This window comes from Pagrus pagrus, assembly GCF_965226575.1.
Source record: "Pagrus pagrus genome assembly, chromosome: 7".
In the NCBI taxonomy this organism is placed as follows: Eukaryota; Metazoa; Chordata; class Actinopteri; order Spariformes; family Sparidae; genus Pagrus; species Pagrus pagrus.
The window spans coordinates 14,210,562-14,238,528 of record NC_140191.1 but is presented as its reverse complement, the minus strand read 5'-3'; the positions used below and the strand labels follow the sequence as shown (position 1 = coordinate 14,238,528).

The 27,967-nt window shown below is 43.1% G+C and overlaps 2 protein-coding genes across 15 annotated transcripts; one reads left to right on the top strand and one right to left on the bottom strand.

The window, feature by feature from the left end:
- Window positions 1–35: 35 nt before the first annotated feature.
- LOC311260504 (neuronal acetylcholine receptor subunit alpha-7-like) lies at window positions 36–11,572 on the bottom strand. Of its 9 annotated transcripts, XM_084358377.1 has the most exons (13): window positions 11,512–11,559; window positions 11,361–11,406; window positions 9,746–10,000; window positions 9,401–9,463; window positions 7,994–8,133; window positions 7,269–7,313; window positions 6,263–6,372; window positions 6,089–6,168; window positions 5,680–5,847; window positions 4,930–5,124; window positions 4,410–4,496; window positions 4,181–4,290; window positions 36–2,106 (listed from the first exon to the last, which is right to left on the bottom strand). In XM_084358377.1, exons 4-13 carry the CDS (start codon window positions 9,450–9,452, stop codon window positions 1,219–1,221), a joined length of 1,875 nt encoding a protein of 624 aa, XP_084214503.1. In that variant the 5' UTR covers window positions 9,453–9,463; window positions 9,746–10,000; window positions 11,361–11,406; window positions 11,512–11,559; the 3' UTR covers window positions 36–1,218. The 9 variants fall into 9 exon arrangements, with proteins under 9 accessions (XP_084214503.1, XP_084214501.1, XP_084214505.1 ...); XM_084358375.1 differs by having other exon boundaries at window positions 11,176–11,572; XM_084358379.1 differs by having other exon boundaries at window positions 6,263–6,369; window positions 11,176–11,572.
- adar (adenosine deaminase RNA specific) lies at window positions 10,938–27,967 on the top strand. 6 transcript variants are annotated; one of them, XM_084358371.1, is made up of 16 exons: window positions 10,938–11,027; window positions 14,264–16,034; window positions 16,562–16,887; window positions 17,506–17,701; window positions 17,946–18,130; window positions 18,764–18,899; window positions 19,108–19,346; window positions 20,121–20,277; window positions 20,817–20,985; window positions 21,191–21,284; window positions 21,398–21,514; window positions 21,698–21,825; window positions 21,943–22,125; window positions 22,290–22,402; window positions 23,513–23,640; window positions 24,351–27,967. In XM_084358371.1, the coding sequence occupies exons 2-16, from the start codon at window positions 14,397–14,399 to the stop codon at window positions 24,673–24,675; spliced, it is 4,134 nt and encodes a 1,377-aa protein (XP_084214497.1). In that variant the 5' UTR covers window positions 10,938–11,027; window positions 14,264–14,396; the 3' UTR covers window positions 24,676–27,967. The 6 variants fall into 6 exon arrangements, with proteins under 6 accessions (XP_084214497.1, XP_084214495.1, XP_084214496.1 ...); XM_084358369.1 differs by having other exon boundaries at window positions 23,513–23,676; XM_084358370.1 differs by having other exon boundaries at window positions 18,746–18,899.

The following is a 27,967-nucleotide window of genomic DNA, read 5'->3' as shown; positions in this document are numbered from 1 at the left end:
AAGAAATCTCCACTTCAGTAGCACTTACATCCACCGAACGTTCCAGTTTTATTACTGTCTATATTCTGACGTTTCTTCACAGAGGGATGTGTTCATATAACATTCATTATTACTAAAAACATCAAAATGTGATTTTTATGGCTAATGACATACTTTCTGATTTAAGAAGTGATTAAAAGAGACATCCAGATTTCCCTCCGCAAAAACCTCTGACTCAGCAAAATGAAACAAGGATTTTGAACCTAGTGTTCAGATTTCTGTTCTAGAAATGTTTGCAAATTAGTGCATTTTTAACTAGATAATTCCCTTTTTGCAAATATAAACAAGTCATTTCAGAGAACTTGTAATGCAAAAAATATGTGCTGTTGTAAGTAATCAAATGGGGATAGTTTCATAGTGATTTCATCTATTCACCTGTTGCGTCTCCACTTAAAAAATAACAAAATCCTGCAGAGAACACTCTGTGATCATAAAATGTGTGTATCAGAGTATTCATTATATTTGAGGACGAGCACACAGGAACTCTGGTCTGTATCGTCAGGAATATTTTCCACCGATAATTAGTGAGGTGGCAGAGCACCTGTAAACACTTTTAGTTTTAAAGGTGAGTAACTCTAAAAGTGTGAACTATGACATGAGTGTAATTATTTTACAAGCAGCACATCAGTGTCCAGCTTTTCTACAGAGCATCTTAATGTAGCATCCCAAGACGGCAGTACAAATATTTTATAACAAATGTAATAAAGTCATGCGGTTTCATTCACAAAACTACTCCAAAAAACCTTCACTTCTTACTTCACTGCTCAAGAAAATATTACTGAGGATTTTGTTGGTTAGTCCACAAACAATCATCCATATTGTGATGAGACATTTGATGCCCCGATTAGGGTTTCAGTTAAGTAATTTATTTTTTTATTTAAATCAAAAGTCATCAAAATGATCGAGGCATAAATGATCAATCAAGCTTCAATGGAAACCACTGCGAAAAGAATGCAAATGTGAACATGATCAGGTTTCTTCTACCATGAAAAATGGCAGACTTTCAAGTTAAGAGAAAGAATCGCACCGTGTGCCACAGTCCGTCCTTTCTTACTGCAAAGGAAATATTTGCTGTTTTATGTCCCAGTGTCATCAACAGCAATTGTGCTTCCAGTAAATCTTCATCTGTGTTATCCCTCAGCATCCCCCGCTCTCTCTAACCTCTCTGTTTTTGGTCTGTCAGAGGAAGTCTTTTGACAGTGCTTCTCCAAAGTTGGGCGCAGCCATGAGAATAGCGATGGTGCAGATGATGTTGAAAACACTGAATCCCACCAGGAACAGGCGGTCGATGACAGCAGCGGCAAACTGCCACTGCTCCGCCAAGCTGAGCTGCCGGTCCTGCTCCCTAACGCGTTCGACTAAGAACTGCACCTCCGCCAGGAGAGCCTGCAGCTGGCTGTCTACTGCCACAGATCGAATCACACTGCTGTGGGTATGTATGGCAGCTGACCTCCCTGCTCCTGCCACAGCCTCCAGGCCGCAGGGTCCAGAGGATGTGGTCGACTGATCAGGATCTGGGGACACTTGAGTTTCCTGTGGGGAGCTCCCAAACTTGGAAGATGGGAGGTGGTGATGGATAGGTATATCTCCAGCTGGTCCTCCTCCTCCTGCTGCTGATCCCTCTCCTTCCCCTCCACCTAGTCCGCTGTTAACCCTCCCATAACTTGTGGTTCTGCTTCTCTGATTTGGATCCAGCTCTGCCGTGGTCTGGAAGGTCTGGAAGCCCATGTAAAGCAGATGACCGTTTGGCTGTGGGTGTGGATTGGGGCTTGGATCTCTGTGGCTGGGATTAGGAAGGATTACAGCCTGAGGATTGGGCCGGTGGGACAGAGGGTGTGACAGAGGGTGGTTGAGCTGAGCCAGGCTGGCCTGCAGGGAGTTGAGGCTCTGGGGGAGGATGGAGGGCACCGGCGTGGGGATGGTGGTGGTGGTGGTGGTTGTGGTAGGAGAGGACAGGGTCTTGCTCTGAGAGTCTGCCTGGCTGCTGGAAAGAGTCGGTTCTGCTCCCTCTCCTGGACGCTTCATCCTCAGGAACCAGGGAACCCACTGCAGCAGAACCAAGTGCACCTGGCACACAAGGGCACAAGATTTCTTTTACTAGCTTTCAACATATTGCTGAGAAAGTACAAGCACATCTATCTCCTGCTATAAATCTTGTTATAACATTTTATCCCCTCCTACACTAATCACTCAGTTGCTTGTTTAAAAAAAAAGTCATACAAGCCTTTATTTTATCACATTTCTTCACATTACTGCAAATGAACTGTTCACCTGAGTTAAAAAAAAACAAAAAAACTCAGCCCCAAGGCTTTTAATTTCTTTAGAACTGATGAAACATCTCGACTGTTAACTATTCAAAGGACTGCATGATCAGGTACATCGCTTTATTAAATGAAGTGTTAGTCCTAATGAACCTTCACACAATCTGAGATCGAGCAGTGACATCTTTGCCAAGATAAAGACCAGGCTCTGGAACGATCTGCCCGAAAGGATCCGCTTATCTGAATGCACTAGTTAGTTTAAATCATTTTTGGAAACACACTTTTATTGTCTATCTTATACTGATTTTAATTAATGCCTCTTATTTTATCCAGTTGGTTTAACCACTGTGTTTTAAGCCTGTCTTTTTCACGTTATATTCTGCAATTCATTGTACTATGAATCATACTGGTGCAGAGAAGGTGGACCCAGATGCAGAAAACAGCAGGCAGGAAGATCAAGTTGAGATGAAGTTTTCTTCACAATGAATCACAGGAACAGTGAAACACAATAGTAGGCTCAGAGAAACTCAACAGATGATTTGACAAAGACTGAACTAAAGTCTGCACTTAAATACAAACTAAACTGACGAAGGGATGAGGTGCAGGTAGAGTGAGGCGGAGAAAACACGGGGGAGGGTAATGAGTGGAAAAATACTAGGAACAGGGTGGGGCTAACGAAGGAGATGCAGTGCAGGTGTGAAGGGAAAGGAGAATGAAACTGAATTGACAGGTCAATGAAACTGTGTGGGTTTGTTTTGTTTGTTTTTTGAATATTGTTTTTGACATTTGATATAGGTATATATAAGTGTTCCATAAAATTCCCTACTAAGCCCACCAAATCAGCTTTTCAGACAACTGTAATCAATTGTAATATTTTCAGCCCTGATTTAAGGTAGAAGATTTGAGGGAAATTCTGGAGATTGCTCCAAAAACTTTAGAGTGCAACCAGTAACAACCATTAACAAGCAGTTGTAACAACAGTGTGAATAAACTGAATTTCCCTTAAAAGGGATTAACAAAATATGTTGTCTTCTTCTTCTTCTTCTTATAAATATTCAAATCTGTCATCTCTCATTTTGTCTCCTCTCCTATTTTCTGGCCTGTTAATGGCATTTAAAGTAGCCATGATCAGCCCTTTCACTATGTTGTCAATGCAGAAAAAGCTAAACGTACAACAACTACTTTGACTTTCAATATTTTTTGGGTCATTTTGCCTGTATCTCTATCCCAATACGTGCTGTAGGCATTTGAAATTGACTAAAACACTGGTCCAGTCAGCATTTAAACTTTGTAATCATGTATTACTAATTCATTTCACACCTTGAAAATAAAATGACACCTACATCAGAATGCTGTTTGATTTCAAATCTCCTCCTTGAAACAATGAAATTTAGCACTCTGTACTCGAGTACCACAATCTGCAACTGAAACACAGACCGCAGGCAGTTCAGACTGGCGGTCACACCTCCTCCACTTTTGTTCTGAACATCGGAGCCCCCCAGGGCTGTGTGCTCAGCCCCCTCCTGTTTACACTGTACACTGCACAGGCATCAAGAAAGTGGGAAGTTTGTGGACTACAGCAACGTCATCAGCAGGATTACAAACAACCATGAGAAGAAATCTACAATATTGTGGAGTTGTGCACAGAAACCACCTTTCCTCTCAACGTCAGCAAAACCAAGAAGCTGACACACACCCACATCAGTGGAGCTGAGGTGGATTAGATGAACAGTTTTAGGTTTCTGAGAATCAACGCACAGAGAACCTGTCACAGCTTTTATCCTCAGGTTGTGTTTTGGCATAAAGGGACTACAGGCTGTAATTACTAAGTAAAAGTATGACAAATGAATCAACCTTGAACCTCAAATATTTAAACTCACCCAGCGGGGCATTTGTCCATTGTTGGGGTTGTGGTGATGGAACTGAAGGACGATGACTGTGGCTACGACTGACATCCCAACAATCACCATGGTGCTGGCAAAGTACTGACCTGAGACGTACAGGAGGGGAGCATATTTCACTCACAGGGGCGCTAGCAGTCTGAACACTGTCAGTTCCCCCCTCAAAACCCACAGAAACACACATGTGCACAGAGTGAAAGAAACTGACCGATCAGGGGAACAGAATCTGATGTAGCGGGCATAATCTCTGCAACCATCAGCATGAAGACAGTCAGAGAAAGCAGAACTGTGATGCCTGGAGGCAGACACAAGACACCAGGGAGCAGTGGGTTGCAAAGAAGGGAAGAAGAAAGTACATGAGTACACTCAGTGGAACAGAATATTTGGTGTGTTGCACTTGACTTCTCGCCACTATCATCGGTCTTTCTGACACTCACAGGAAAACTCATTCGATTTTACTCTTTTAGTCTCATTCCCCCTCATCCTTTTCTGTCTTTGACCTCTCTCTGTCTCTTCTTACCTCACTTTCAGCCCTCTTGACACCCTTCAAAGCTTTGCATGGCTGACTGAAGGTTTTCTAGCAATGCTGACTGACAGATTGAAATAGAAATATTAGAAAAGCCCAGGAAATATATTTTTCTCCTCCTGTTTTCTCATATTCAAGCTCTCTTATTGTAAAACCATCCGTCACCCCTGTCCCTCTCCACCCTCCTCTTAAAAGTCCTCACCCAGGCTGATCTTCTCCCCTGAGTTGGCAGGGAGCAGGAAGACCAGCAAGGTCATGGATGAGAGGAGCACACAGGGGATGAGGAGGTTGAGGGCGTAAAACAAGGTCCTCCTTCGTAAAGTCACGACAAAGGTAACATCCGGGTAGGGTTCTGCACAGCAGTCGTAGAAAACTTCATGACGACCTCCAGGGACCTCTGACGGAAGACACAGAAGACATTTTAATGCAGAAAACACCATGGAGGGCTGAGAGGGCAAGAAGGCAGCACATAGAGATTCTCAAGAACTCACTATAACTGAGTATATTTTGTTACCACCATTGAATATTTTTGACTGAGTGAGAGGGAAATGGGATATATAGAGCTGTGAAATGCCAGGAGCAGAATCATAAAAAGACGTGATTGAACGAAGCTGAAAGTCAGTGTACAACGACAGATTTGATTTTATGAATGTCAAGGTTGGTGTCTGCCTGTCTCTGATAAATTATATATTTCCAGTTATAGAACCATAAGTGCATAGAAACATCAGGGCTTAAAGTGTAATGTGTCTGTATTTGCATTAAACCTGTTTTGTCTTAGTTTATACGGCATACTCCTACGACATCTCCTGTCATCTATTTAAACATCTATTTATATTAATCCAATTAATTTTCAGGTCTTCACAGGTCAGATACAGCACTGCATGGCAATGATGTGAGCATTGTTACTAAGCAACCATGTTTGTTATCCAGGGCCTCGACAACCTAGTCTTACCCAGCAGGTCCCACTCTCCGTTGGGCATGTATCCTGACACATCTGCCTCCTTCATCTGGATGTCCAGCAACCAGCCATCAAATGTCCAGGAGCCAAACTTCAGCTCGCAGCGCTGGATGTCAAATGGAAACCATCGCACGTCCACATTACACGTGCTGATGAATATTCCTTGAGAGGCAAGGGGAAAAATGCAGTAAATATCAAAGTCAAGTAAAATCATCCCATGTAATGAAGGGAAACTTGATTAAAATGTTATTTGGTGCAGCCATCTGGAGGTAAGTGAAATGAGGAAAATATTGGATTGCAGTAATTCAGTTTCTGCAGCTTGAATAACTCTGTATGACTGCAGAGTGACTGAAGACATAGTTTAATTTTGAGGGCAAGATGCTGAGTAATTAAAAACACGTACCTGGAGGCAGATACTCACAGAATCCACTGGAGTTTACCAGCACATTGGTCTTAAAGGTGGCATCGAACTTATCATGAGCACTGGAGGAAGTCAGCACAGTGATGAGACAATTTAGAGCTCGGCAGCAGCAGCAGCAGCCCTGAGAATGTGTGTGTGTTTGTGTGCCGCATATACCTGTTGTAAAGCAGTATGTCAGGTGTCCAGACCTGGTCAGCAGTGAAACGGAGGTTCTTTACACCAGGATACTCTGACTGGTTCCACTGGAGGTAGTGGTCGTACCACTGCTGGGAGACACAAGCACAACTCTGGTTTTACACATGAACAAAAGCAGACAAAAAAGACGCACACTATCAGCCTGAGTTTTCATATTGTTATTTTATTATTATACTATTATTATATACTAATAATACTATTATTATTGGTCTACTCGTTTGCATGTTGCATCTACTATGTCACCTTTGCTTGAGATGATATTAACCTATCACAGATATCTCAGTATCGGCTTATAAGTCGTCTGACATGCCCCGATATAAAAAGTTATTTTTTTTACAGAACAGTACACAGAAAAATATACTAGGGCTAAATTATCATCGGACCCAAAAATCCAGTATCAGTCGGGCTCTCATTCTGCGTTGTGTGTTTAGTTGCTCTTGTACAGTTTCTATATTATTCTGTTCTTACTTTACACACAGTTAATCATTTATTCTCTCTTAGTTTCTCTGTTTAAGTACCTGATCTTATTTTGTCCTTGTGGTGCTTTAACACCCAAAATTCCCCTTTAAGGGATCAATAAGAGATTATCCTATTTTACCTTATCTCATGTGTTTTCGTTCTGGAAGAAGCATCTGTTAAAGTTTCTGGGGCATTTTTACTTAATGAAACCGAGGGTTTAATGGTAGAAAGTGAAGCACTTTGAGGCCAAATTGATTTGCGAAATAAAAATGACCTGCCTTGACTTGCAGAAAGAAATAGCTTGGTCCGTTTTTGTGCCAGACAGATGAAGTAATCTGCAATCAAGTACGAATGTGTTTGTCCTGCTCAAGTGTCGATTATCATGATGCTGAAACCCAACCAGCATCAGGGATGATACCGTGTAGCTGATGCTGCAAGCGATGGGGAGCATACGAAAAGATCTACACAGATCAATATCACATTATAAATTGTCCTTCTCTGTACTCACCATCTGCAGCCAGGCGTTCGTGGTGATGATCTGGTTCTTTTCATCCTTGCATAAAACAAAGAATATAATATAAGATAGGTGATTTAAAGCAACATTATGTTATGTTTTACCTTAAAACAACTGCTTCAAAATCATGTTGATGGTACAGTGTCTTGTAATAGGGTGAATGGTGTCTCTGTCTCAGCCACTACATCTGACAAATTGTAACAGACCTGGGATTTGTATTTGGGACAGCGGTGTTGCACTCTGTGGGGGCACCAAGTCACACAAAATGACAATTTAATTATTTAAAATCCCAACTCTTTTTTTATTTTTTTTATTTTATCTATTCTTATTTTAGTTTGCTCTTTTTCTACTTATCTACACTCATTTCTGTCCTTGTTCTTCTGCTACAACCAAATCCCCCTTCTGGTCACTTATCTGATCTAATCAGTCTTTTTAGTATGAAATTCCCCTTTTTTTTAAATTATACCTAAAAAGTTTGGGAGATACCAATGTGATTCGACTAATTCAGACAAGTGAAGCCTCGTATTAGCTTCAGCTGTACAGGATCTTTTCACACCCGGTGTGGAGAGGTGGAACAATCACAGGGACCAGTAACTCTTTAAAAGTGCATATGAAGATGTGAGGATTCCTATAACATGAGAACCTATACTCGTGTTTTTTGTTTGAATGTATGGTATGGGTGTGTAATCGTGTTTATGATGCATTTCTGCCATGCGTACCACATCCATGACCTGTATTAGAGTAAAGGAGAACTGAACGGTGAGCGCCTGGGAGTCGTTGGCCACCGGCCTCTCCATGGGGTTGTAGTCCCTCAACAGCTCCCTGAGCAGGAACCGCTGGTGAGGACCCTGCACTGACACTGAACAGGGGAGAGGGGGGAGACAGAGTTTAATGTAGGGGAGAGGATTCTCACAAGAAGAGCAAGAGAAAAGGTGATGGTTATAAAGAGAAAGGCTGTGTCTGGAGAAAGCAATGAAGAGAGCACCGGCAGAAAAACGGCGTGATTACGATGATAGAAAAAAGTGGTGTAGAAATTGTAGGCCAGGTGGATGAGAGGGAGGGAGAAATGAAACTTAGAGAGGGAGACAAGCCATGCTCCAGTGGAGGTAAAACAGAGGGGGAGCTTTTAGGGGTATGGGAAAGGTTACGTTTTAAAGATGGAGTTGGTCTTATAGGAACACAGAGGTCTTTAGTAGAGTAGATGACACAGGACAGGAGAAATATGAGAATGTGTTAGAGAAAGGAAGGAAGGCAGGAAGAACGGAGAGGGGGGAGCAGACAGAAAGAACCCCGCTCCTCCTAATCAATTACATCTCTGATTGATCGCCAGCAGACAGTCAAAGTATTTCCACGGCCGTAAAATCTGTCGGTTTCATTCCATGCAGGAAATAGTGAGGCCATTAAACACTGAAACACCCCAGACAGACACACACAGCACTCACGACGATGAGAGCGGGGGACTGACTGTCTTCACCCTATAACTCCAGCAAGGGCTTCGATTCACTCATGATTCATTCTCCATGAGGTAATCACTTTGATGTGCAGGGAGCTATCATTGGTGGATATAAGAGGCGCTCTGAGTAAGTTTAAAAAGTACTTTAAATAGCTGCACAATGTCTGTTCATACCGCTTTATAAACTGCAGTATATACAGAGGGAGTGTTAAATGGTCTGATTAATGCACTTGGTGTCAAATCTTTATTCACTAACTGGACCTTAATTAATATCAATATGGCTCTAAAGATGGTATGCCTATAATTCAAATGAATAGTCCAGAGTGTCCATAATGTCGTGTCATAGTAAATTAACCACTAGCAGCCTCATAATCACCCTTCTCTTCTATCTATCTATCTATCTATCTATCTATCTATCTATCAGTATTCTTATCTGCTGTAAAGATGATTACACTGCAGGCTGTTGCTTGCTCGTTACAAAAAGCAATCAATTTTTTTTGCCTCTGGCTGCACAACAGCACACTCTCTCCCAGTTTCTAAGTGAGCTGCCTCATGCCCACTTATTAGAAACAGAGGACAATGCATGATCGCAGCATACAGTAAAGAGCACATGCAGAAAACACACACTTGTTCGAGCACAGTCTCACTCAAAGCACAGATGAAAGTCACTCACCCCGCAGCAGAGTCGCAAGTATCAACAGCCACAGAGCCACAGCCTGCCACATACTGCATTCCTCTGTGTTAACAGAGAAAGAGTGGAAGAGGGAGAAATGAGGAGGGAAGATGAGGGTGAGAAAGAGATAGAGAGCGGGAAATGGAGAGGAAGAAAGGTTGGAGAGAACAAGTGGAGAGAGTGTGACGCCGGCAGTGTCAGAGAAGGGAGAGGAGGAGAGAGGGAGAGGGAGAGGGAGAGGGAGAGGGAGAGACGGAGTGGGTGAGAAATGCAGTGAAATGAATACTCCTCTGAAGAGAGAGATGCTGTGTGTCAGAGTCACTCACATACTGAATCTGGGCTTACCGTGACCTACAGCTCAAACTCATCCTTCATGCTCCTCTGCTCATCAATTCCTGCAGACTCCTTGATATGCACTTATCTGTCATCATCACATCAGTTAACCTTTCCTTTCTTTTTTACCGTGGACTTACTCGCTGCTTTTTTCACCCAGGTTGGTGATCCGGATATTTAAAGGAATTTGGGATTAGATAGTATTAGTAGCCCAGGTGTCTTTACCTCAAAGCTTGGGAAGGAAGCTCAAAGGAGCACACCAGTGACCTACAAGGAAACATCAAACATTTCTAAATCAGTCGCAACAAACTGAAACATCAAACAGTTTTGAGTAATTACAGGCTGTAACTGTCTAATTTACACCAGCCTGCAATATTTGAAAGCTGCTCTGGTTTTTAATTTGTCCAATCTGACACTAGCACATTCACAGTGTAATGCTGACACCCACTGGATATGTTAGAAAAGTGCAAAATGTATCTTGGTAGACATAATCCATTGTTTCCTAAAACCTCAATATTAAAAACACTTGTATGAGTCTCAAGTTCTCCAAGAAGTCTTTGACTTGGGCGGTAGAGGAGAGCACCTCATCACATTGTCAGAATTCAACTAAATAGATCCTGTTTCTTTCCCTATGGTGATGTTATTATAAGCTGATAGCTGATATAAGCACATTTCTCCTCCCCAATGATACAAGTGTGGTGTGCATAAATTAAGGGACAGTGACACTGTGTCACAGCAGACTGATTGTAATGACTTGATAATATCACTGTATTTAAATATAACACATAAACATAAAGAATATATTTAGATGTTCGTTTTTAAATGCACTAAAATTGAAAATGACCAAAAGTGAATTCAATATTAACTTGGGGGACAACAATTGTATTGGAAGCAGAAAAAACATGTAAACAATGAATGCCCTGAAAACTGCTATGGCAAAAATGTGACTGTTTTATTATGTTTAAGACGATTAAGATAATTTTAATTCAAGCATATCGAGAAAAGAAACCTGCTCTAGCGCCATGAAAGTGCCATTTTAAATGCAACACATTACAATAACACTGTGAAAGTTAAGAGTGCATATCCGTGAAGCTATCCATCCCAAAAGGACGCATCTAAAACATATTCGAACCTTGCCGATGAGGCCGCGTCATCAACACGCGACGTGTAGCTGTTTGTGTCCGTCGCAGCGGACCGGCGTCACTTCTCGCGCACCAGTTCTTTGATTGTTTGCACCGCATTAAAATATTGCACACCGACACGAGCCCGCTGAAGCGAAACACTGCGAGTTAAGGTAATAATTCAAAGCGACTACGGTTCTTGAAATCATTTTTATGGCTTAGGTGAAGAGTGGTCTGTGTGTTTTGGGTTAGCAGACAGGGACTTGGCAGTACTGCGGGCGGTAGTTGGAAATGGTGCAGTGCCAGTGCGGTGTAACTTACTGCTGCCAGTGATGAGCTAGCAGGCTAGCTAACGTTAGCTGGAGGAGGAACGATGTTCAGTCGGCTGCCCGCTAGCTAAAGCCTTTGTCCCATCAAGTGGCTTTACCGTAACTCGTTCAGAAAGTTAAACATTTAAGCACGTGTTCCTCGGTGGTTTGGTGAAAATGTAAAGCCTCACGTCTAACCTGTAGCTGCTCGAGTCAGCGCTGCAGCTTCGTCCTCCTTCAAAGTCTGCATCGAGGAAAATCAAAGTAAAACCGTTAGGGATCTCATCGGTTGATTAACCGTTTTAAAATGATTTCTATCAAGTGAAGTCATCCGTCTCGTGTGACTCACGTAAACCTCAATGATGAATTGATTCAAGTTGTTGTCTGGATGTAATTTGTAAGAGGAAAGGTATCTTCTGTTTGTTGTGTGTAACGTAGACAACATGTAAAACATCACAGCATGAGCACGCGTGTCCAGATTAAAGTAAACAAAGATGAGAGGTGTAGAGACAGAGTATACTGGTTTATACATCCTGCAGCTCAATACTTTTCTACTTGACTGTGAACATGTCTCAACAAATTGTAACTGTGTGTAATGGAACAGATGTTTGATTTCATTAAATTAATTCTACTTAATCATAAAAACTTGAGAACCACTCACACGTTTGACTTTGCTGTGATTTGTGTGAGGACACGCCTCCCTGCTGCTCTGCTTTCTAAGTTCAGCTGTGAGTAAAAGCAGCAGCGTTCCCAGATTCATGTGTGAAAATGGGTTATATATTTATTTTACGGCACAACATGTGTCTGTGCTACTCGTGTTTAATAGTGACCTTCACCTTATAGTACTCTGACATTATTTTTCCCCCCCCAGCCTGTCACAATCCGGTTACAAGATCTCAGCGTTTTGCTGTGATATTTGTATCTCCCAAAATGTATAACATTACTATCATTCTCCCTCCCTCCGTTTTATTTTTAATGTGAGAATCTGATCCGAGCATGTGATGTCTCCTCTGCCTCAGTGTACTGTCTACAGCATGCGTCCAGGAGAGGATGTCCTTGTGGCTCCACAGTAACACCGGCACATTGATTGTTTGAGGTGGACCGCGGGGGCGACCTCTTTAAGCATGATAATTAAAAGACGGCCACGGATGTGCTATAATTGTATTATATTTAATAGTTCATTGACTGTCATATCTTCATGTCTGTGAATGGCTGTCTGCCTGGCAGCGGGGAGCCTCTGCAGGTCACGTGACCGACAACAGAAACTTAACTTCTGGTGAGAAATGAAATCGAAACTTAACCTGCGTTTGTTTCCTTATGTTTCCCTTTTCTTACACCAGCCAGTCGGTGGATCTTCCCTTAACTTTCGTAATGTAACAGTGAAGCAACGCGTATTTTACAGGAGTGCACACAGCCTTTAAAAGCGAGCGACAAAACTGGAGTTTTCACTGTGGAGGGACCTCACTCATCCAAAGCGGAAGACCACTGCGATCTGGAAAACGTTTTGCCTTTTCTCAAATTAAACACGTGGTTTAACAATTTCTAGTCCGCAACCAGTGTTTATTTTACTAGGTTTCTCTTTGACTTGTGTCGTGAGTCTCTGTTGAAGTCATCTGAGAAGCTGCAGGAGCAGCAACGTTAACTATTCCCACTTTTTTCCACTGCTGCCACTTTGATTTCATCTACAGTAGGTGAGATCAACAACACTGTCTGAGCGAACTGGGCCTTATGCTTCTATCCAATATGTGTGCAACAAATTTGGAGCATGTACCAGATTTAATTTGTGCACTGCTATGTTGACAATGGACCCAAAGTGTCTCAGCGGAAGGGGTCACTTTGAACATCAAACTGAGCATAGGTGGTATTTAGACATGTCTTGACATGACAGCATTAAGTGTGCAAAAGAGTTGATTCATCAGTTGTCAGAGGGGTCGTCTTGTTCATGCCTCTGTCCGGGCTCAAAATAGAGACAAACATAATGACAGTGGCTTAAGAAAAACACAGAGTTGTTATTTTGGCTGTCAACTGTTGCCTTGCATCAGGGTCAAGATGAGTCAGCTGCAGCCCCGTTTGGGCCCAGGGCTGCCGGCCCTGTCGGCCCATATTACCGTGATGGACCAACACTATGGTGTTCTCTGTTAATGTGGCTGCGTTCCGGCCTGCTCAGCTCTATGTGACAGACCAGTGATGCTGACTGGGCCAGAGGGGATGAAACCTTACTCAGTATTGGGTGTCCCCATGTTGTCAGTCTCACTGATATAGACATTATTGAGTGTTGTCAGATATGACACTTGAGGCTGAATCAATGTGTGTTGTGCCATAGGAGGATATTGGAATTCTGGACTATGCATTTCAGGATGTACAATTCAAGTCATTGAATGTTTTTGTTTTTTTCTGGATGAAGTATTAAACCTAGCTGTGCAGAACCATATCATTATAGTCATGACTGTCTATAATGACTGCATGGTTTTCTGACCACAGCTTGTCACTGACAGGCAGCCCTTGACGTTCTTGTGTCCTTGGAACTTTTCATCTGCATCAGTGTCTCACTTTTCGTCTCCGCTATGGATCCAGATCCAGCCATAATTTTTAAGGCCAGAAATAAAACAGAATAGTCACAAGAAGTTCTGAATTATTAATCACCATCCTTTTACCCAGGGATTAAGTTTCAATGTGGCTGGGAGAAACAGTATGTCACCCTGCCGTATCCTTGTAAACTGGCTAGGGTTTAATCTGAAGTTATACACAGTGAAGTTTACAGTGTTGGCCCACGGGCTTACATAATCTTTATTTTTTCCATAATACCCGGATATTTTTTTATCGTCCACGACTGTAATTTACACTGCATTTCAGGATGGCAAGAGTTTAGGATCCTGTTAGAAACTTTGTCCTTGGAGGTGGTATAGATTCACTGACTTATCCAAGGACACTTGAGCAGTTTGGAGGTTTGCCAGCAGGACCTGAAGATGTGTGATTGGCTGGAGAATAGTTTCCCTTGCCCTAGCTGCTGCTTCTCATTTTTCCACCCTTCAATTATCTTAACTGTTATTTATTTCTGTTTATTAATATTCCCCTGACGTTGTCCCCTGTTTGTATTTCAGGCGCTCTCAGTGTGCATTTGGCCTGCGTTGACTTCCCCGTCAGGGTGTCTGCTGTTTGTGGTAGAGGACGTACACTCATACAGAAGCTGCACAGCCAGCTGCACCGGCCCCCTTCACGCCCAACCCCTGCGCTATGAGCAGAGGTAGAGGAGGGCCTTCCAAAGAACACTTCCACAGGCATCCACCACCGGACCTCCACGCCAACGATAATTACCACAGACCTGGCCCAGCCTCAATCTACCCTAGATCTGGCCCACAGCAGAACCAATATTCAAGTTACTACCACGGTCCTACCCGTCTTGCAGGGCCCATACAACCTCCAGCTGCCTCTGTCATTCCTTCCGCTCCACCTATTCCAAACCACAGTACAGTAGCCCCTAAACCAGTGGCCCACAACAGCTCATATAATCCGAGTCACGGCCCCAGTCCTGTTCCTAATTCCTTTCAGTACCAACAGGCAGAGTTCCTGAGAGGACAGAGCTCTGAGGCACCCCAGTTCAGAGGCAGTCCACGTGGAGGTGGAGGGGGAGTAGTACCTGGAAGGCCGCCTAGTTTCACATACCAGCCCCAATCAGGCTATAGTAGATATCCAAACAACAGTAGCCATAGGGGTAGAGGGGGGTATAGTCAGGACAAGAGTTTTGGATACCCACCCACTGTAAGAACCCCGCGAGGCACCCCGGGCCCCCGACACCTGAGTCAAAACCAGTCACAAGGCCAAAACCACAATCAGTTCTCCAACAGACAATGGCGTGTCCAAACAGACTCTTTATATGAGAATTTTCAGAGTTTGTCCCTTCGAGACAGGCCCAACAGAGGAGGAGACAGGTTTGACAGACCCAATGTATCCAGTAGCTTAGCAAATTCAAGCTTTAATAATTTTAACATCACCCTCACTCCCAACGTTGAGGCACAGGTCCACAGTGCTTTGGCTGCTTTGAGGCCCAGTGAGACTATCTCTGCAAAATTGTTAGCCAGAAAGTTTCATCTGCCCAAAAAGATCGTCAACCAGGCCCTGTACTCTTTGGAGCGCTCACAGAAAGCTTCTAAGCAAGGACAGCTCCCTCCCGAGTGGACTCTTTACAGAGAACCTGTCAGAGGCGGGGAAGATCAAGACTCTAAAGTACGGAGTCCACCATCCCATCCGTGTTTCAGCTCAGAACACCCTCCTGAAGTGAAGGTTGAGCTAAAAGCAGAAACAGCTGAAAACTTGGGACCGGTCAAAGACGAGGACTTTGACACAGAATCCAGTTCTTCTAACTCCTTCTCTTTAGAGTCGTCTGACTCTGAGGAGTCCCGATCATCAGCAAGAGGTTGGCACCAGGAGAAACAACATCCGGGCACTACTAGTCCCCCTGATCAGGAACTGAAGCTTCCCACAATGGCAGAACAGAAGGAGCTAGTCCTGCAGTATCTCCTGCGTACACCGGAGGCTACTGCTCTCTCCATAGCAAAAAACCTGGGTTTAAGGACTGCCAAGCAGGTCAATCCCACCCTCTACGCCCTGGAGAAGCAAGGCGAGGTCACTAAGAATGGAGAAGTCAACCCTCCCACCTGGGAGCTCTCCACCCGCCGCAGAGAGAGGATGGAGAGGAGCATTAAAGCCGCACAGAGCCTCCCAACTGAAGAGAGTAAGATGGAGCTAGAGGCCAGTAGAGATGAGGGAGGAGGGTCCGCTCTGCTGTCGTTGTCACCAATACCACCAATACCAGGCCTGGAGCCACTGCCACTTCCAGAAGGTTGGATGCCAGAGCAAAGTCAAAGTGAAGCGGTAAGTAAAATGTTGCTTTGTTTATATTTAATAGTATTAAGTTGAATACATTCTTATGAAGATGGCATGGTAGTCATGTGATGAAAAATAAAAATACAAGAGCAAAGAATCATTCAAATTGGATAACTCCAATAACACTGTCACATATACAGTACATATTACATATTTAAGTGTGAATTACGATCCGAAACACAACTATAGATAATAAAATTGAATCTTTTTGACCTAGATAGTTGAGTGGCGAAAATTTGTAGAAAATCAAAATATTTAATACAGAACAAAACAGCACAGCATGTACAAAGATTAAAGGAATAGTTGCTCAGCTTAGCTAGCAGGCTGCTTGCTATAGCCTTATATTTGCTGGACAGATATGCGAGTGGTTGCATGTGAGTTATTTAGTTATTCCTTTAAGAGAAAAAACATTATCTAGAGAATGTGAAGCGCCTTTTTACAAGATGTAGTCAGGTGAGGTGAGCAGTTATGGAGTTGTACCCTGATTTATAAACCCTTCTACTTCTGCTTTTCAGTCCCAATCCACTGCTCTAGCGCCCACCTCTATTTTATGTAAAGACGATGATCCTGCCGAAGGACAGTGGGCCACTGATGACATCCCAGAATTCCTCAACGCCATTCGCAGAGAGACGGACGCTGAGAAACTGGCAGCGGAGAAGGCTAACACTGTGGGAACTGTAGCCGTGTCGCTGGCCGCTCCACCTCCCCAGAACCTGTGGGCCAAATTACAGGAGGTGAGGCTGAAGAACCCCGTCAGCGGCCTCATGGAGTACGCCCAGTATCTGGGCCAGAACTGTGAGTTCCTGCTCCTTGACCAGTCGGGACCCTCTCACGACCCAAGGTTAGTCTTTTAATCTTCTCTGTTTCATGTAAAGAAAATTCATCTGTGATCATTGTCTGTGTATTCATCCTGTAATGTGACAACCACTTCATGAAGTGGATCAGGTATTGACCAATCAACAGTAATACAATGTTCTTGTCAGTGTTATTATAGCGCTTCTCAGTTTGCCCCACTTTACATAAAAATTAACCCCATTACTTCATGTAGATTTTTAATTTCAGGAAAAGAAAGCACTGATAATAAAGCTGTAAACAGTATCCGCAGACGCTCTGAATTGAGGTATCAGGAAAGTAAACGTTGGATCAGTGCATCCCTGAATGTAACCAATGTGTATATTCAAAAACACAAGGTTTGTTGATGTGCTTTCATTATGTGACATCCATCTTTTTTTGTTTTTCCACCCACATGTTGTTATCCTCTGTAAAGCGCCTGGTGACAAACCTATCGATTCAAAGTGCGAGAGATAAATCTGCCTTAATGAAGACATATGATGCTGCCAGTTAAGAATGAAAATTACTGTGCTTGTTATACAACACAGTAGTCTCGGAAAATTATAGCTGCTCGATTAATCATGTATTGACAGATCGCTGTGTCTGTGTTTGTTTCTCCCTCTGTCAGATTCCGTATGCAGGTGATGCTCAACGGGAGGCTGTTTCCTGTCGCAGAAGCTTCCAGTAAGAAAGTTGCAAAAAAGGACGCTGCTGCGGCCACCCTGCGCATCCTCATAGGAGAGATGCAGGGAGGGGCGAGCACGGGAGAAGAGGGAGGTACTGCCGGTATGGACCAAGTGATGGCTCTACTCACAGACACCAGTGTAAGTTTGAATGTGATGATGAGCTCAGATCGCTCAGGTTATTAACGTGCGAGTAGAGAGCAATACGGTTACTACTGTAAACAGCAAAGTGTTGATAAACATAAGTCAAGTCACGTTTTGTTTGTGATTATTTTGAAGCCCTTTTATTTATTGGGAATAAATCGGAAGCCATATATTCAGAAATACAGTGACAAAAAACAGCCTTAATTTAAATATGTCATTTGTCTCCTCCATTGTCTACCAGGGACCAACTGAAGACATGGGGGGGATTTGTGGGATAGGGATTGGCGAAGGACCTCGTCAGCCACTGTCCCGCTCTCTCCCTGGTGGGAAGAATCCCGTGTCTGTCCTAATGGAGTACAGCCAGCGCAGCGGGAACCCTATCGAATTCATCATCACCGGGCAGGCAGGTCCACCACACGACCCAAGGTATCTCCTCCACCTCCCTCTGAAGCCGTCTTCATGTTCAGATGGTGTTCTCCCCGACTCTGCATGTCCCTTTGTGGTCGTACATTTCCTCCTCAGGGGAGCGGTTGATCAGCTATTTCTCATCTGTGACGAGTACTGTAGTCAGCTGACAAAACACAATACCATCTTTGTCCATTAACTCTTTACCACTCTTTGTGTTTATATTCCATCCCTTTAGGCCGCTTTGAGATATAATATGAACTTGTGTTTTCCTCCAAGAACCATCTGCATGTATTTGTCTTGATCACTAGTACACCATAAACTCTATTGTTACGGAGACTGGGGCTTCAACTGACGATTACTTTCATTATTGATTAATCTTACAATTACTTTTACAATGAATCATTTAGTCTTTGCTTGAAATATTTGAAATGATTGATTGAATATTGACAGAGTTTAAGGTCAATAGTGATTACATTTCTTTCAATAGACTTACCGATTAATCGGCTCAACATTGCACCTCTCACTGACACTGTTGCGTCTCCTTATTTACCTAAATGTGATAATTCAAGAGTCTGGAGCAGTAACTCAACAAAACCAAAAAGCTCTCTCTCTCCACACTTTTCTCCTTCTCAGTCGCTTTCCTGTGTTCAGGTTCATGTACAGGGTGAAGGTCGGAGATAACTTGTTTCCAGAGGCCTCAGCACCAAGCAAGAAGGCAGCCCGCCAGCTGGCTGCAGAGGAGGCCGTCAAAGAATTAATGGCTGACGGGAGACTGCAGCTCAACAAGGTGAGGAGTGAGAGATTGAGAATAACTCAAGTTGTTAATTTTGGAGGGCAATGGGGTTTGCATATCTGAAAATTAGAGGAATGACTTTGTTAAAACAAGAGGTCACTCAGTCTGTGAGAATTTATTTTGTTGCCTCTGTCACACTGTTCTGCTCCCTTTGGCCATACCATTCACAACTATTTTTCTCTGCTTTTTCTCTATTTTCCAGCCTCAGTTGCCCCTGGGCTCTTCGAGTGATAGTGATGGTAGTGGTTCTGGGACTACATGTCCCTCTTTGCCTCCTCTGACTGCGGACGAGTTGCGAGCAGCACATGAGGCAGGAGTTGGGGACCTCATCAACCATCTGAACAACAATGCAGTGTCGGGTCTTCTGGAGTATGCTAGAGCCCGGGGATTTGCTGCCGAGATCCGACTGGTTGGTCAATCTGGGCCAGCACACGAGCCCAAGTATGTGTGAACTGTATCTTATCATCTCTGTAGTTCTAGCTAGCTCAAATGGATATATGTATAGATATGTGTCTCCTATTTGATTTAAACCAACCATGGTTAACACCCTGACACACCAGACCAATGTCATGACCGTCTGCAGCGTTTGTAGCCCTACTTGTTGCAGTATGCCTTTGTTGGTGACTTTTTGCCCGATTGAGCATGTAAAATCTGTCCCGTCATCTGGCGGTGAGAGAAATCATTCTGGTTGGCTGTTCAGCTAAGCAAACCAGTGCATGAGAAGAGAAACGGGGAAAAAAGGGAAAGCCCCTTGAGCCTGTTGCTGTAGTTTACAGTATTTCACCAATTTAGCACAGTTTATCTTCACTTTTTGCCTCCCACTCTTCACAGGGCCATTTGCAACTCTTTATCAGACATATTTTCAGTTAGAAGTGGCTGTATTAGCAAAAGCAGTGTCAAAAAGGCTGCTTTATCATAACTGTTTTTCTATCCGCATTCACAAGTTTTCAAGTTTCAGTTTCAAATGATATATACTGCTAACTGATGGTATGGAGAGATATTTCCTGTCACGCCATTGACCATCGGCTGTAGTCTTTACAGTGTGTTCAAGTGCAGCTTTTGTGGTCGAGACGGGGGCAACATGATGTGACAGTCAGCTTTCGTCACCACTAGTCCTCTAATGTCGGGTTTGGTGTGTCTGGGCCCCATAAAGTGAGAGAGAAAACCCTGTCAAATCCACATCTGATTGCCTTTCTCTTCGCCCTACCTGCTCAGGTTCACCTACCAGGCGAAGCTGGGCGGACGCTGGTTCCCTCCAGTGTGTGCATCCAACAAGAAGCAGGGAAAACAGGAAGCAGCAGATGCTGCTCTACGAGTTCTGATTGGAGAGGCCGAGAGAGCAGCCCGCACTGGGGAGCTCATCCCAGCTGAGGTACTGACTTTTCAGCATTTTCATATTTTCTGTGTGCACCATCTGGTTCAATATGGGGATAAGACAGGATTTGCTTAGCTCATCATTGCTGTGTTGAAAGATCGAGCTTCAGTTTAATCACACCAAACACCTGCATGTAATTGAAAAACTACCTCATTATAGCAAAAGTGATTCACTAACGATGATAACAGCATAAACGTTTACATGCACACTTGTAACCTCAGTTAAAACATAACTGATCTAAAGTAAACTACACACAGACTCTTTAATTTAACATATTTGCCGCTTCACAGTGAATTAATCAGTTTTGTTCACTGAAAGGTTTTAGCTTTGTAGCAGCTATAGGTGTTTCTCTGGCTGCATAGTTTTGTTTGTGTACCAGATACTCATGCAGCCTGCCTTAGATATGTTCAGACATAAATGTTTAGACACAGTCATAATTTGCTATAGTAAATATAAATTATATATAAAATAATCCATAATAATCCTCATTTCCTTTTTATGTACCTGTCCTGTCTTGCATACATTCCTCTCTCTAGCTTCCAGTGAGTGGCAGCACTTTGCACGACCAGATAGCAATGTTGAGTCACCAGCGTTTCAATGCCCTGACCACGCGCATCCAGCACAGCCTTCTGGGACGCAAGATTCTGGCCACCATCGTCATGCGGAGGGGGGAGGGCCTGGGGACTGTTGTCAGCCTGGGAACTGGTATATCCATTATGTTTAGCATATAACCTATGACGCAAACAGGTGGTAATAACGTTTTAAGGAATTGTGTTGCAGCCTAGTTTTTTTGATTTCCATGCTCAGAGGCATGCACTGTCAAGTTAAACAGAACTAGGTCACTGCAGAACCGAGAGGCATTGCATTGTTGTGTTTGACACTGAATGTGATTCTCCCTTCTTTCTGTCAGGAAATCGCTGTGTCAAAGGGGAGGAGCTGAGCCTTAAAGGAGACACTGTTAATGATTGCCACGCTGAAATCATCTCCAGAAGGGGATTTGTTCGGTAGAAATAGATCTCGCCCTTTATCAATGTTTCTCTCCCTGTTCTGAAAATACCCCGCTTTTCTCCCAGACCCATTATTTATAACTCTAACTCGCCATCTGCCTTCCGCTCAGGTTTCTGTACCGTGAGCTGCTCAAGTACTATGACGGCACAGACGACAGTATATTTGAGCCAGCAGAGGACAACAAACTGCAAATCAAACCTGACATCACCTTTCACCTCTACATCAGGTGGGAGTATCAGATGTTTTCCTTCTCCTCCTTCACCTACACCCATGTTATCCTCTTTCACTGATGTCCCAACCATCACTCCGATACGTCAATGTTTCATGTTTAGATCAATGTGGTGCCTTCTATTTTAAACTGCATGTCATTGTCAATAACTCATGTCTCCTCTTTCACTCTTATCCATAGCACGGCACCTTGTGGGGATGGCGCCCTGTTTGACAAGTCATGCAGTGAAGCTGGGGATGACATCGAGGGTCATCAGCCTCTGTTTGAGAATTCTAAGCAGGGCAAGCTCCGCACCAAAGTGGAGAACGGTGAGAGATGAGGCTGGCACACTTCATAAATATGTATCACTTGCAGTGCATGGAAGCAAATGATTCCAGCCTCTGTAACCTTTTGTCTGTTTGTGTGTTTGTTGTGGCTTGTGGCAGGCGAGGGCACCATCCCAGTGGAGTCAAGTGCCATTGTGCCCACATGGGACGGCATCCAGCACGGCGAGAGGCTGCGAACCATGAGTTGCAGTGATAAGATCCTGCGCTGGAACGTGCTAGGTCTGCAGGGGGCGCTGCTCACCCATTTCCTGAATCCCATCTACCTGAAGTCCATCACGCTTGGTAAAAGATACTGTTACTTTGATTACCCTGGAATGGCGAGCAGATATTGTGACAAATATTCGTGAGAGTTCCCAGCAGTGAAGCTGGATGAATTCCCACTTTTACACTGCTTCTTGTCTCAAATTTCTGTTCTACACTGTGTCTTTGCTGTTCTGATCTGTCAGGATATCTGTACAGCCACGGGCACCTGACGCGTGCTGTTTGCTGTCGACTTGCCAGAGACGGTGAAGCATTCGGCCAAAGTCTCCCCACTCCCTTTACGCTGAACCACCCGGAGGTACGTGTTTGGCAGTGCCATATGTGGACATTAATCAGGAGTATTGAGGTCATTCTCACTAAATTAATCAATTAAGCTGCCAACTCTCCTATTTGTACCTGCACTACTGTTTCTTCATTGCTCATCTTCTTAAAATTTGGCTCATCCATCAATTAGCAAAAAGCATGTAGGTCACTCTCATAACTCTGGATGCAAGAACTGGCAGTTACCTGTGTCTAGACAGCAAATGTGTCAGACGTGTTTTTACCTCAAATGTCTCACTCAAGGCATATGTTGTCATCCTGATCTGTGTAGCTGTCTTCACCAGCTCCGTGCACGCTGCATCTCACAGGCTTAACCGCAACCTGAAGAGTTTATTTACACTTCCAGTCTCTTTTTTTCCCCTGACAATACACACGTAAAAGTAAGGTTGGTGTCCAATATTAATAAGGCAGTGAATTAATATATTTATGTACATTCTGCTACAGAGCCAGAGCAGAGCCCCTGCTGCTGTTTGTGATGTCACAGACTCTCCCTTCACTTTTGCCCAGCAGCTGAGAGGCAAAACACAAAAACTTCTTGGTATCGCTGCAGTTTTATTTTCATTGGCAAACCTTAACATAAGCTGTTAATGTACGGACATTACACAACTTCACTGCTAACCTTTGGCCACCTGCTATGAAGCAGGCTACTATTTAACACAGTCATATGCATTGGAAAAATGGATCAGGACTTCTCAAATGCATCAAAGGAAAACTGCACAGAAAGTTTGGCTGCTCCTTTGCTGCTTAACACTTTGAAACTCGTGGACAAGAGGTAACCAGTACAGACTTGACCGCTGTGGTCACGCTAGCCACGTCTATACAAGGGGTTAAGCACAGCTCAGCTTGTTGTTGTAGCCCATTTTTGAACACTGTCTTGACTTTCATCCACACAGCCAGTGACATTGGTTGAATCTTCCATCCTAATCGACTCACAGCGTGACACAGCCGTCACACTGACAAACGCATTACACAACCAATTTTACACGCTCTGTTTGGAAATGCTGAATCACAATGAAGGGCTAAATTAGGCCTAATGAAAAAAATATGTTCTGTCTCCCCTCTTCCACACCACCTGGTTGGACTGTAGGTGGGCCGGGTGAGTGTGTATGATTCCACACGTCACACGGGCAAGACCAAGGAGTCCAGTGTGAACTGGAGCTTTCCAGACCAGCACAGCGTGGAGGTGCTGGACGGGACCAAAGGCAAACTAGATGGGTATGCAACACATACAAATCCTGTCGCTCCTTATAGGTAAAGCATTGTATATTAATACTTTAGATTGGATGCATAGTCTGTTCTTATCCACTCAGATATTTATTATTGAACGACTGTAGTGCTGCTGTTGAGTGTTTTTGTTGTTCTCTTGTGACAAACAATAACTTTGGATTAACCTGAGTGAAGATTTTGAATTTGAAGTAGATGTACCCAAGAGCTCAATCTGCCTCTAAAATTAGTTCTGAAAATGTGTTTTTATCTGTCTGTATGAATTATTGATCATAAGGATGCTATGTCATTGTAAAAAGTCATTTTCTGTCCAGAAACAGTATTTGAAGATTTGACAATGAGTTTTTATAATTTTGTTCTGTGCCTGCTGCTGGAAACACCTCATCCTGTGATAAGAAACCATGAATGACCCATTTACAAAACTTACACATAGGCAGCCTTTATTTTATTTTGGATCATATTGAGTGCTCTTTTGTATTCAGTAAAAACTGTCAAGTAACCACAAGCTTGATAAAATTTTAATTAAGTCACACGAAACTGTGAACAGTAGGCAGTTAAGTTAGCTAAATAGGAAACGCTGCGTGATCAGCGGGAAAAAATGTGTCACGCCAACTTGCCAGACAATCTATGTTTTCCATGACTGACACACTTTTTTGTATTTATGAACTACACTAAAGAGCACTGTAATTTCTTCCCTCTAGGAACAAACTGAGCGTGTCCCGAGTGTCCAAGTCCAACCTGTTCGGTCTGTTCCGCTCTCTGTGCCAGCGTTGCGGCCGCACTGACCTCCTCTCCCTGCCCTCATACTCCCAGGCCAAGATGTCAGCCATGTCCTTCCAGCTAGCAAAGCAGCAGTTTTTCCGGGCTCTCAGCGTCCACGGTTACGGCGCCTGGATCAGCAAGCCGCTGGAAGAGAAGAGCTTTGAGGCAGGGGAGGGAAACGGGAACAATGGAGCAAGTGTCCCTGTGGGATACGGCAGCAGTAGAAACGGAGGAGCAATGGAGATAAAGCAAGAGGAGGCATAGGACAGTTCAGGGTGTTGCTATTAAGAGGGTGATATAAATATGTGGGGGGGAGAAAAGCACAAGGCAGGGACAGATTGAAGGGGAAAAAAAGGACAATCAAAAAATGTGTAGCCAGCGGCCAGAACTGTATCTTGTGATGGAACATGGTTAAAGGCTGCAGAGGAAGAGCGATGGAAAAGGACAGAATAAATGAAAGGAAGAGGACAAAGCCTGGAGGATGAGTGGGGTCACGGAGAGCTATGGAGAGATGCACGGGATGTACAGAATAATGTAAACACTACATGAAGAGTCACCATGGTAAACACTGCTGCAATATTGGTTTGTATTCGATCTCTATGAACACATTTCTGCATTTGAATGCAGAAATTGACCCACCACGTGGAGAGCGCAAGAGTCGGAGCACATTGGCTGAAACACAAACTCAGAACCCTTCTACTATTGATGACAAGGCTAGTTTTGTTTTGTTTTTTACTTTTTTCTTTATCTGTATTTATATGCAGATAAATTAAGAGTAGTCTCTTAACTCCAACTCCATTCTTGCATAACAAGTTGCTATTGTAAGCAATGACTGGCACATGGAAGATGAAGTCTTGTGCTGGCTACATCAGAAGCCCCTAAACACTGGCTGTTTCTGCCAGAGGCTGAACCGCTGTCAGACGATAGCAGAGGGGTTCTAAGGTTGAGTTGTATTAGTTTGCAAATCAATTAGTGAGTTTGTCAGCTTCCTTTATGGTGCTTAGAACTGGGTTGGTTTCAATTTTTATTTTTCCCTTTGTCATTGTAGTGTTTGGAATACGCTGCTGTTATTTTTCCACCGGTCTACTCGATATGTGAGCTCATTTTTACAGGTTCCCTGACCGTCGCCATTGCAGTTTGAACCCAGTTGATTTGGCTTCTGTTTGTCTTTGAATTTTGCCAGGAGAGCTTGAGTAGCTGAGAAGTGCTGCTAATTGGCATCCAACCCAATACGACCCACCATTGTATCAGTGTTTGCAATTGTGATTACCTTAATTTTTCGTCCTCTTTCATGAAGTGCTTATTATTTTTTTTGGCTCCCCTAATACGAACAGCTGCCTTTTAAGCCAGCGAGCAGAGATAATGGGACCTTTGCAGCAGGAATCTCAATCTTTCACTCACCCTAGTTAGATGTCATAAGTTAACTTGGAAAGTAGTCCTTGCTCAAAGAAGTCCCGGCTTACATTGTACACAAGAGGCGTTCACTGTAAATAAGAATATCAATGCCAACTTCTATTCTGGCCAAACATTCACCGTCAGACATTTGAGGCTGTAGCTCCTGTACATACTCTGAAGCCTTCAATCAGGCCCCTTTTCTGAGTACAATTTAAAGTTGCCGTTCTCCCTCAGCTGTGCATCCACATTTGGTTGCTATGGTTACCATTAGCATAGCACCAGTCAGTGTGCCCCTTTTGATCAGCCCATTCATCTCTGTGCTTCGTGCTTTTATATAGAATTACTGATGTCATGACCTCCAAGGAATACAAATGTTCTGTTCTTATGCTATGTTGTTTTCCCTGTGTGCGTTTGAGTATTTCTCCTTTTTTCTTCACTTTTCTCTGTAAGTTCATCAGCAGCTGGCCATGCTAGCAAGTCCTGGAAAGTCTCAACTGTCCTGCCTGGTTTTTTTTTTTTTTTTTTTTTTTCACAACTCGATACGAAAAGGCTTTTGGTTCTCTTGCATGGCCAGTTCTTGAGGACTGCTAAGTGAGGACGGTTTTGTTGTCTAAGGAGAGGTTGTAGTCTCTTGGTCTCCGTCTTTGGTTTTTGACGTGTAGATGGATGGTGCAATATATACATCAGGTATATACAAATACATGAACACACAGATGTACAGTGGGGTCCAAAAGCCCGAGTCCAGTTCCAGAAACTGTCATTTATCGAAAACCAACAAATGTTTCATCAAATAGTTTATTTTTTATGTTAATGCAGTTAGTAAAATCATTTTTAATTTAGGGACAGTCAAAATTTCTTGTCCTCCTGTCTTCTTGTATTGTAGAAATGTAGTGCAGAAAGACATAATTTTTGGGGTTTTGTTCTTGAAAATGCACAGATGAACTGTCATGTTACAGTTTGTCACTCACGTATATTAACTGTGTTGGAGGTCCAGTAACTGCAGACAAAAATTCAGACGGTTTTAAGCTTGTGGCGATGTGCCTCTGTGGGACAGAATGGCACCTCTCTAGTTAATATGTAGCTGGCTCTCAAGTTTTAATTTAGGACTTTGTTACTGTTTGACCTTTCATACAGTTTTAAAACTGACTTAAAAACAAGTGGAAACTATTTTCTCAGCAGTACCTGCGAAAGGAATTACTCATTTAAGACATAATGTAGCAAAACGGATATTGTTTTTTAGTATTCATTGCAGTTCTTTAAAGGAGCAATTTGTAAAAAATGGCCAGAATTTTTGTTTAAAATCTCCAGATAGTCTAGTAGCCCCCATAGCTTCACCTAGGAGAAGTTGACAAAATGTCAAAAAATGAAAGATTTTTACATTATATTTCTTACTAAACAGTAAGGAAAAAAATACCATACACCTTCTGAATCCAAGTTTCTTTCTTTTACAGAACTGAGACCAGCTTAATCGCCTCGTTGGTGCACCGCAAAACTAACTTAATTCACTTCAAACTTGACAAACAAAACAAAACTCACCAAAACAGTCTTAGTCTGTCTCTACAATCTCCTCTGGTTTGGACAAAATGAATCCCCGTCGTTAATCCTGGCACCTATTGGTCTCAGAGGCTGTGTTCAGTCCCAGTCTGGTGTCCTGCCATGTTCACTGCGAGGCCGCTTGGCTCCATGGCTATCTGAGCTACTTGCTAACTGCGGCTAGTTGCTATATAGCAATAGATGGTTGAAGCAAAGAGTATCATTCTCAGCAGTTATGCTGCTGACTACAGTTTTGGATCTGCCTTTGAATTCTGGCCATTTCTTACAAATTATACCATAAAAGATTACATTATCTTGATGCATTTGAAATGAAAATTGAAAGGTTTTGTCATTGTTATCATTAAAACAGCGGTTCTTCATAGTGGACTCAGACTTTTGGACCCCACTGTATGCAAAAGTGGATGTTTGATTATAAAGCTGTATATATGTCTGTGTGTGTATGTATTTGTATAAGTTTAATGTATATATTTTGTAAATCATCTACAATTGCTTTTCTATATTTTTTTCCTGATGTTTTAATTAAACTGCAATGGATACTGTTTTTTTACCAATGAAGTTTGGAAAGTAAGGAAAAAAAATAATAAATCCGTAGCATTGTTTCAGTGGA

Excerpts from the sequence above, each read along its gene's own strand:
- adar (XM_084358366.1), top strand. The coding sequence starts at position 14,397 with ATGAGCAGAGGTAGAGGAGGGCCTTCCAAAGAACACTTCCACAGGCAT. Across the intron at positions 20,986-21,190 it reads TGTTGTCAGCCTGGGAACTG|GAAATCGCTGTGTCAAAGGG; the intron begins GTATATCCATTA and ends TCTTTCTGTCAG. Across the intron at positions 21,826-21,942 it reads CCGCACCAAAGTGGAGAACG|GCGAGGGCACCATCCCAGTG; the intron begins GTGAGAGATGAG and ends GGCTTGTGGCAG.
- LOC311260504 (XM_084358375.1), bottom strand. The coding sequence starts at position 9,452 with ATGTGGCAGGCTGTGGCTCTGTGGCTGTTGATACTTGCGACTCTGCTG. Across the intron at positions 7,314-7,993 it reads TAATACAGGTCATGGATGTG|GATGAAAAGAACCAGATCAT; the intron begins GTACGCATGGCA and ends GTTTTATGCAAG. Across the intron at positions 2,107-4,180 it reads ATGGACAAATGCCCCGCTGG|GTGCACTTGGTTCTGCTGCA; the intron begins GTGAGTTTAAAT and ends CTTGTGTGCCAG.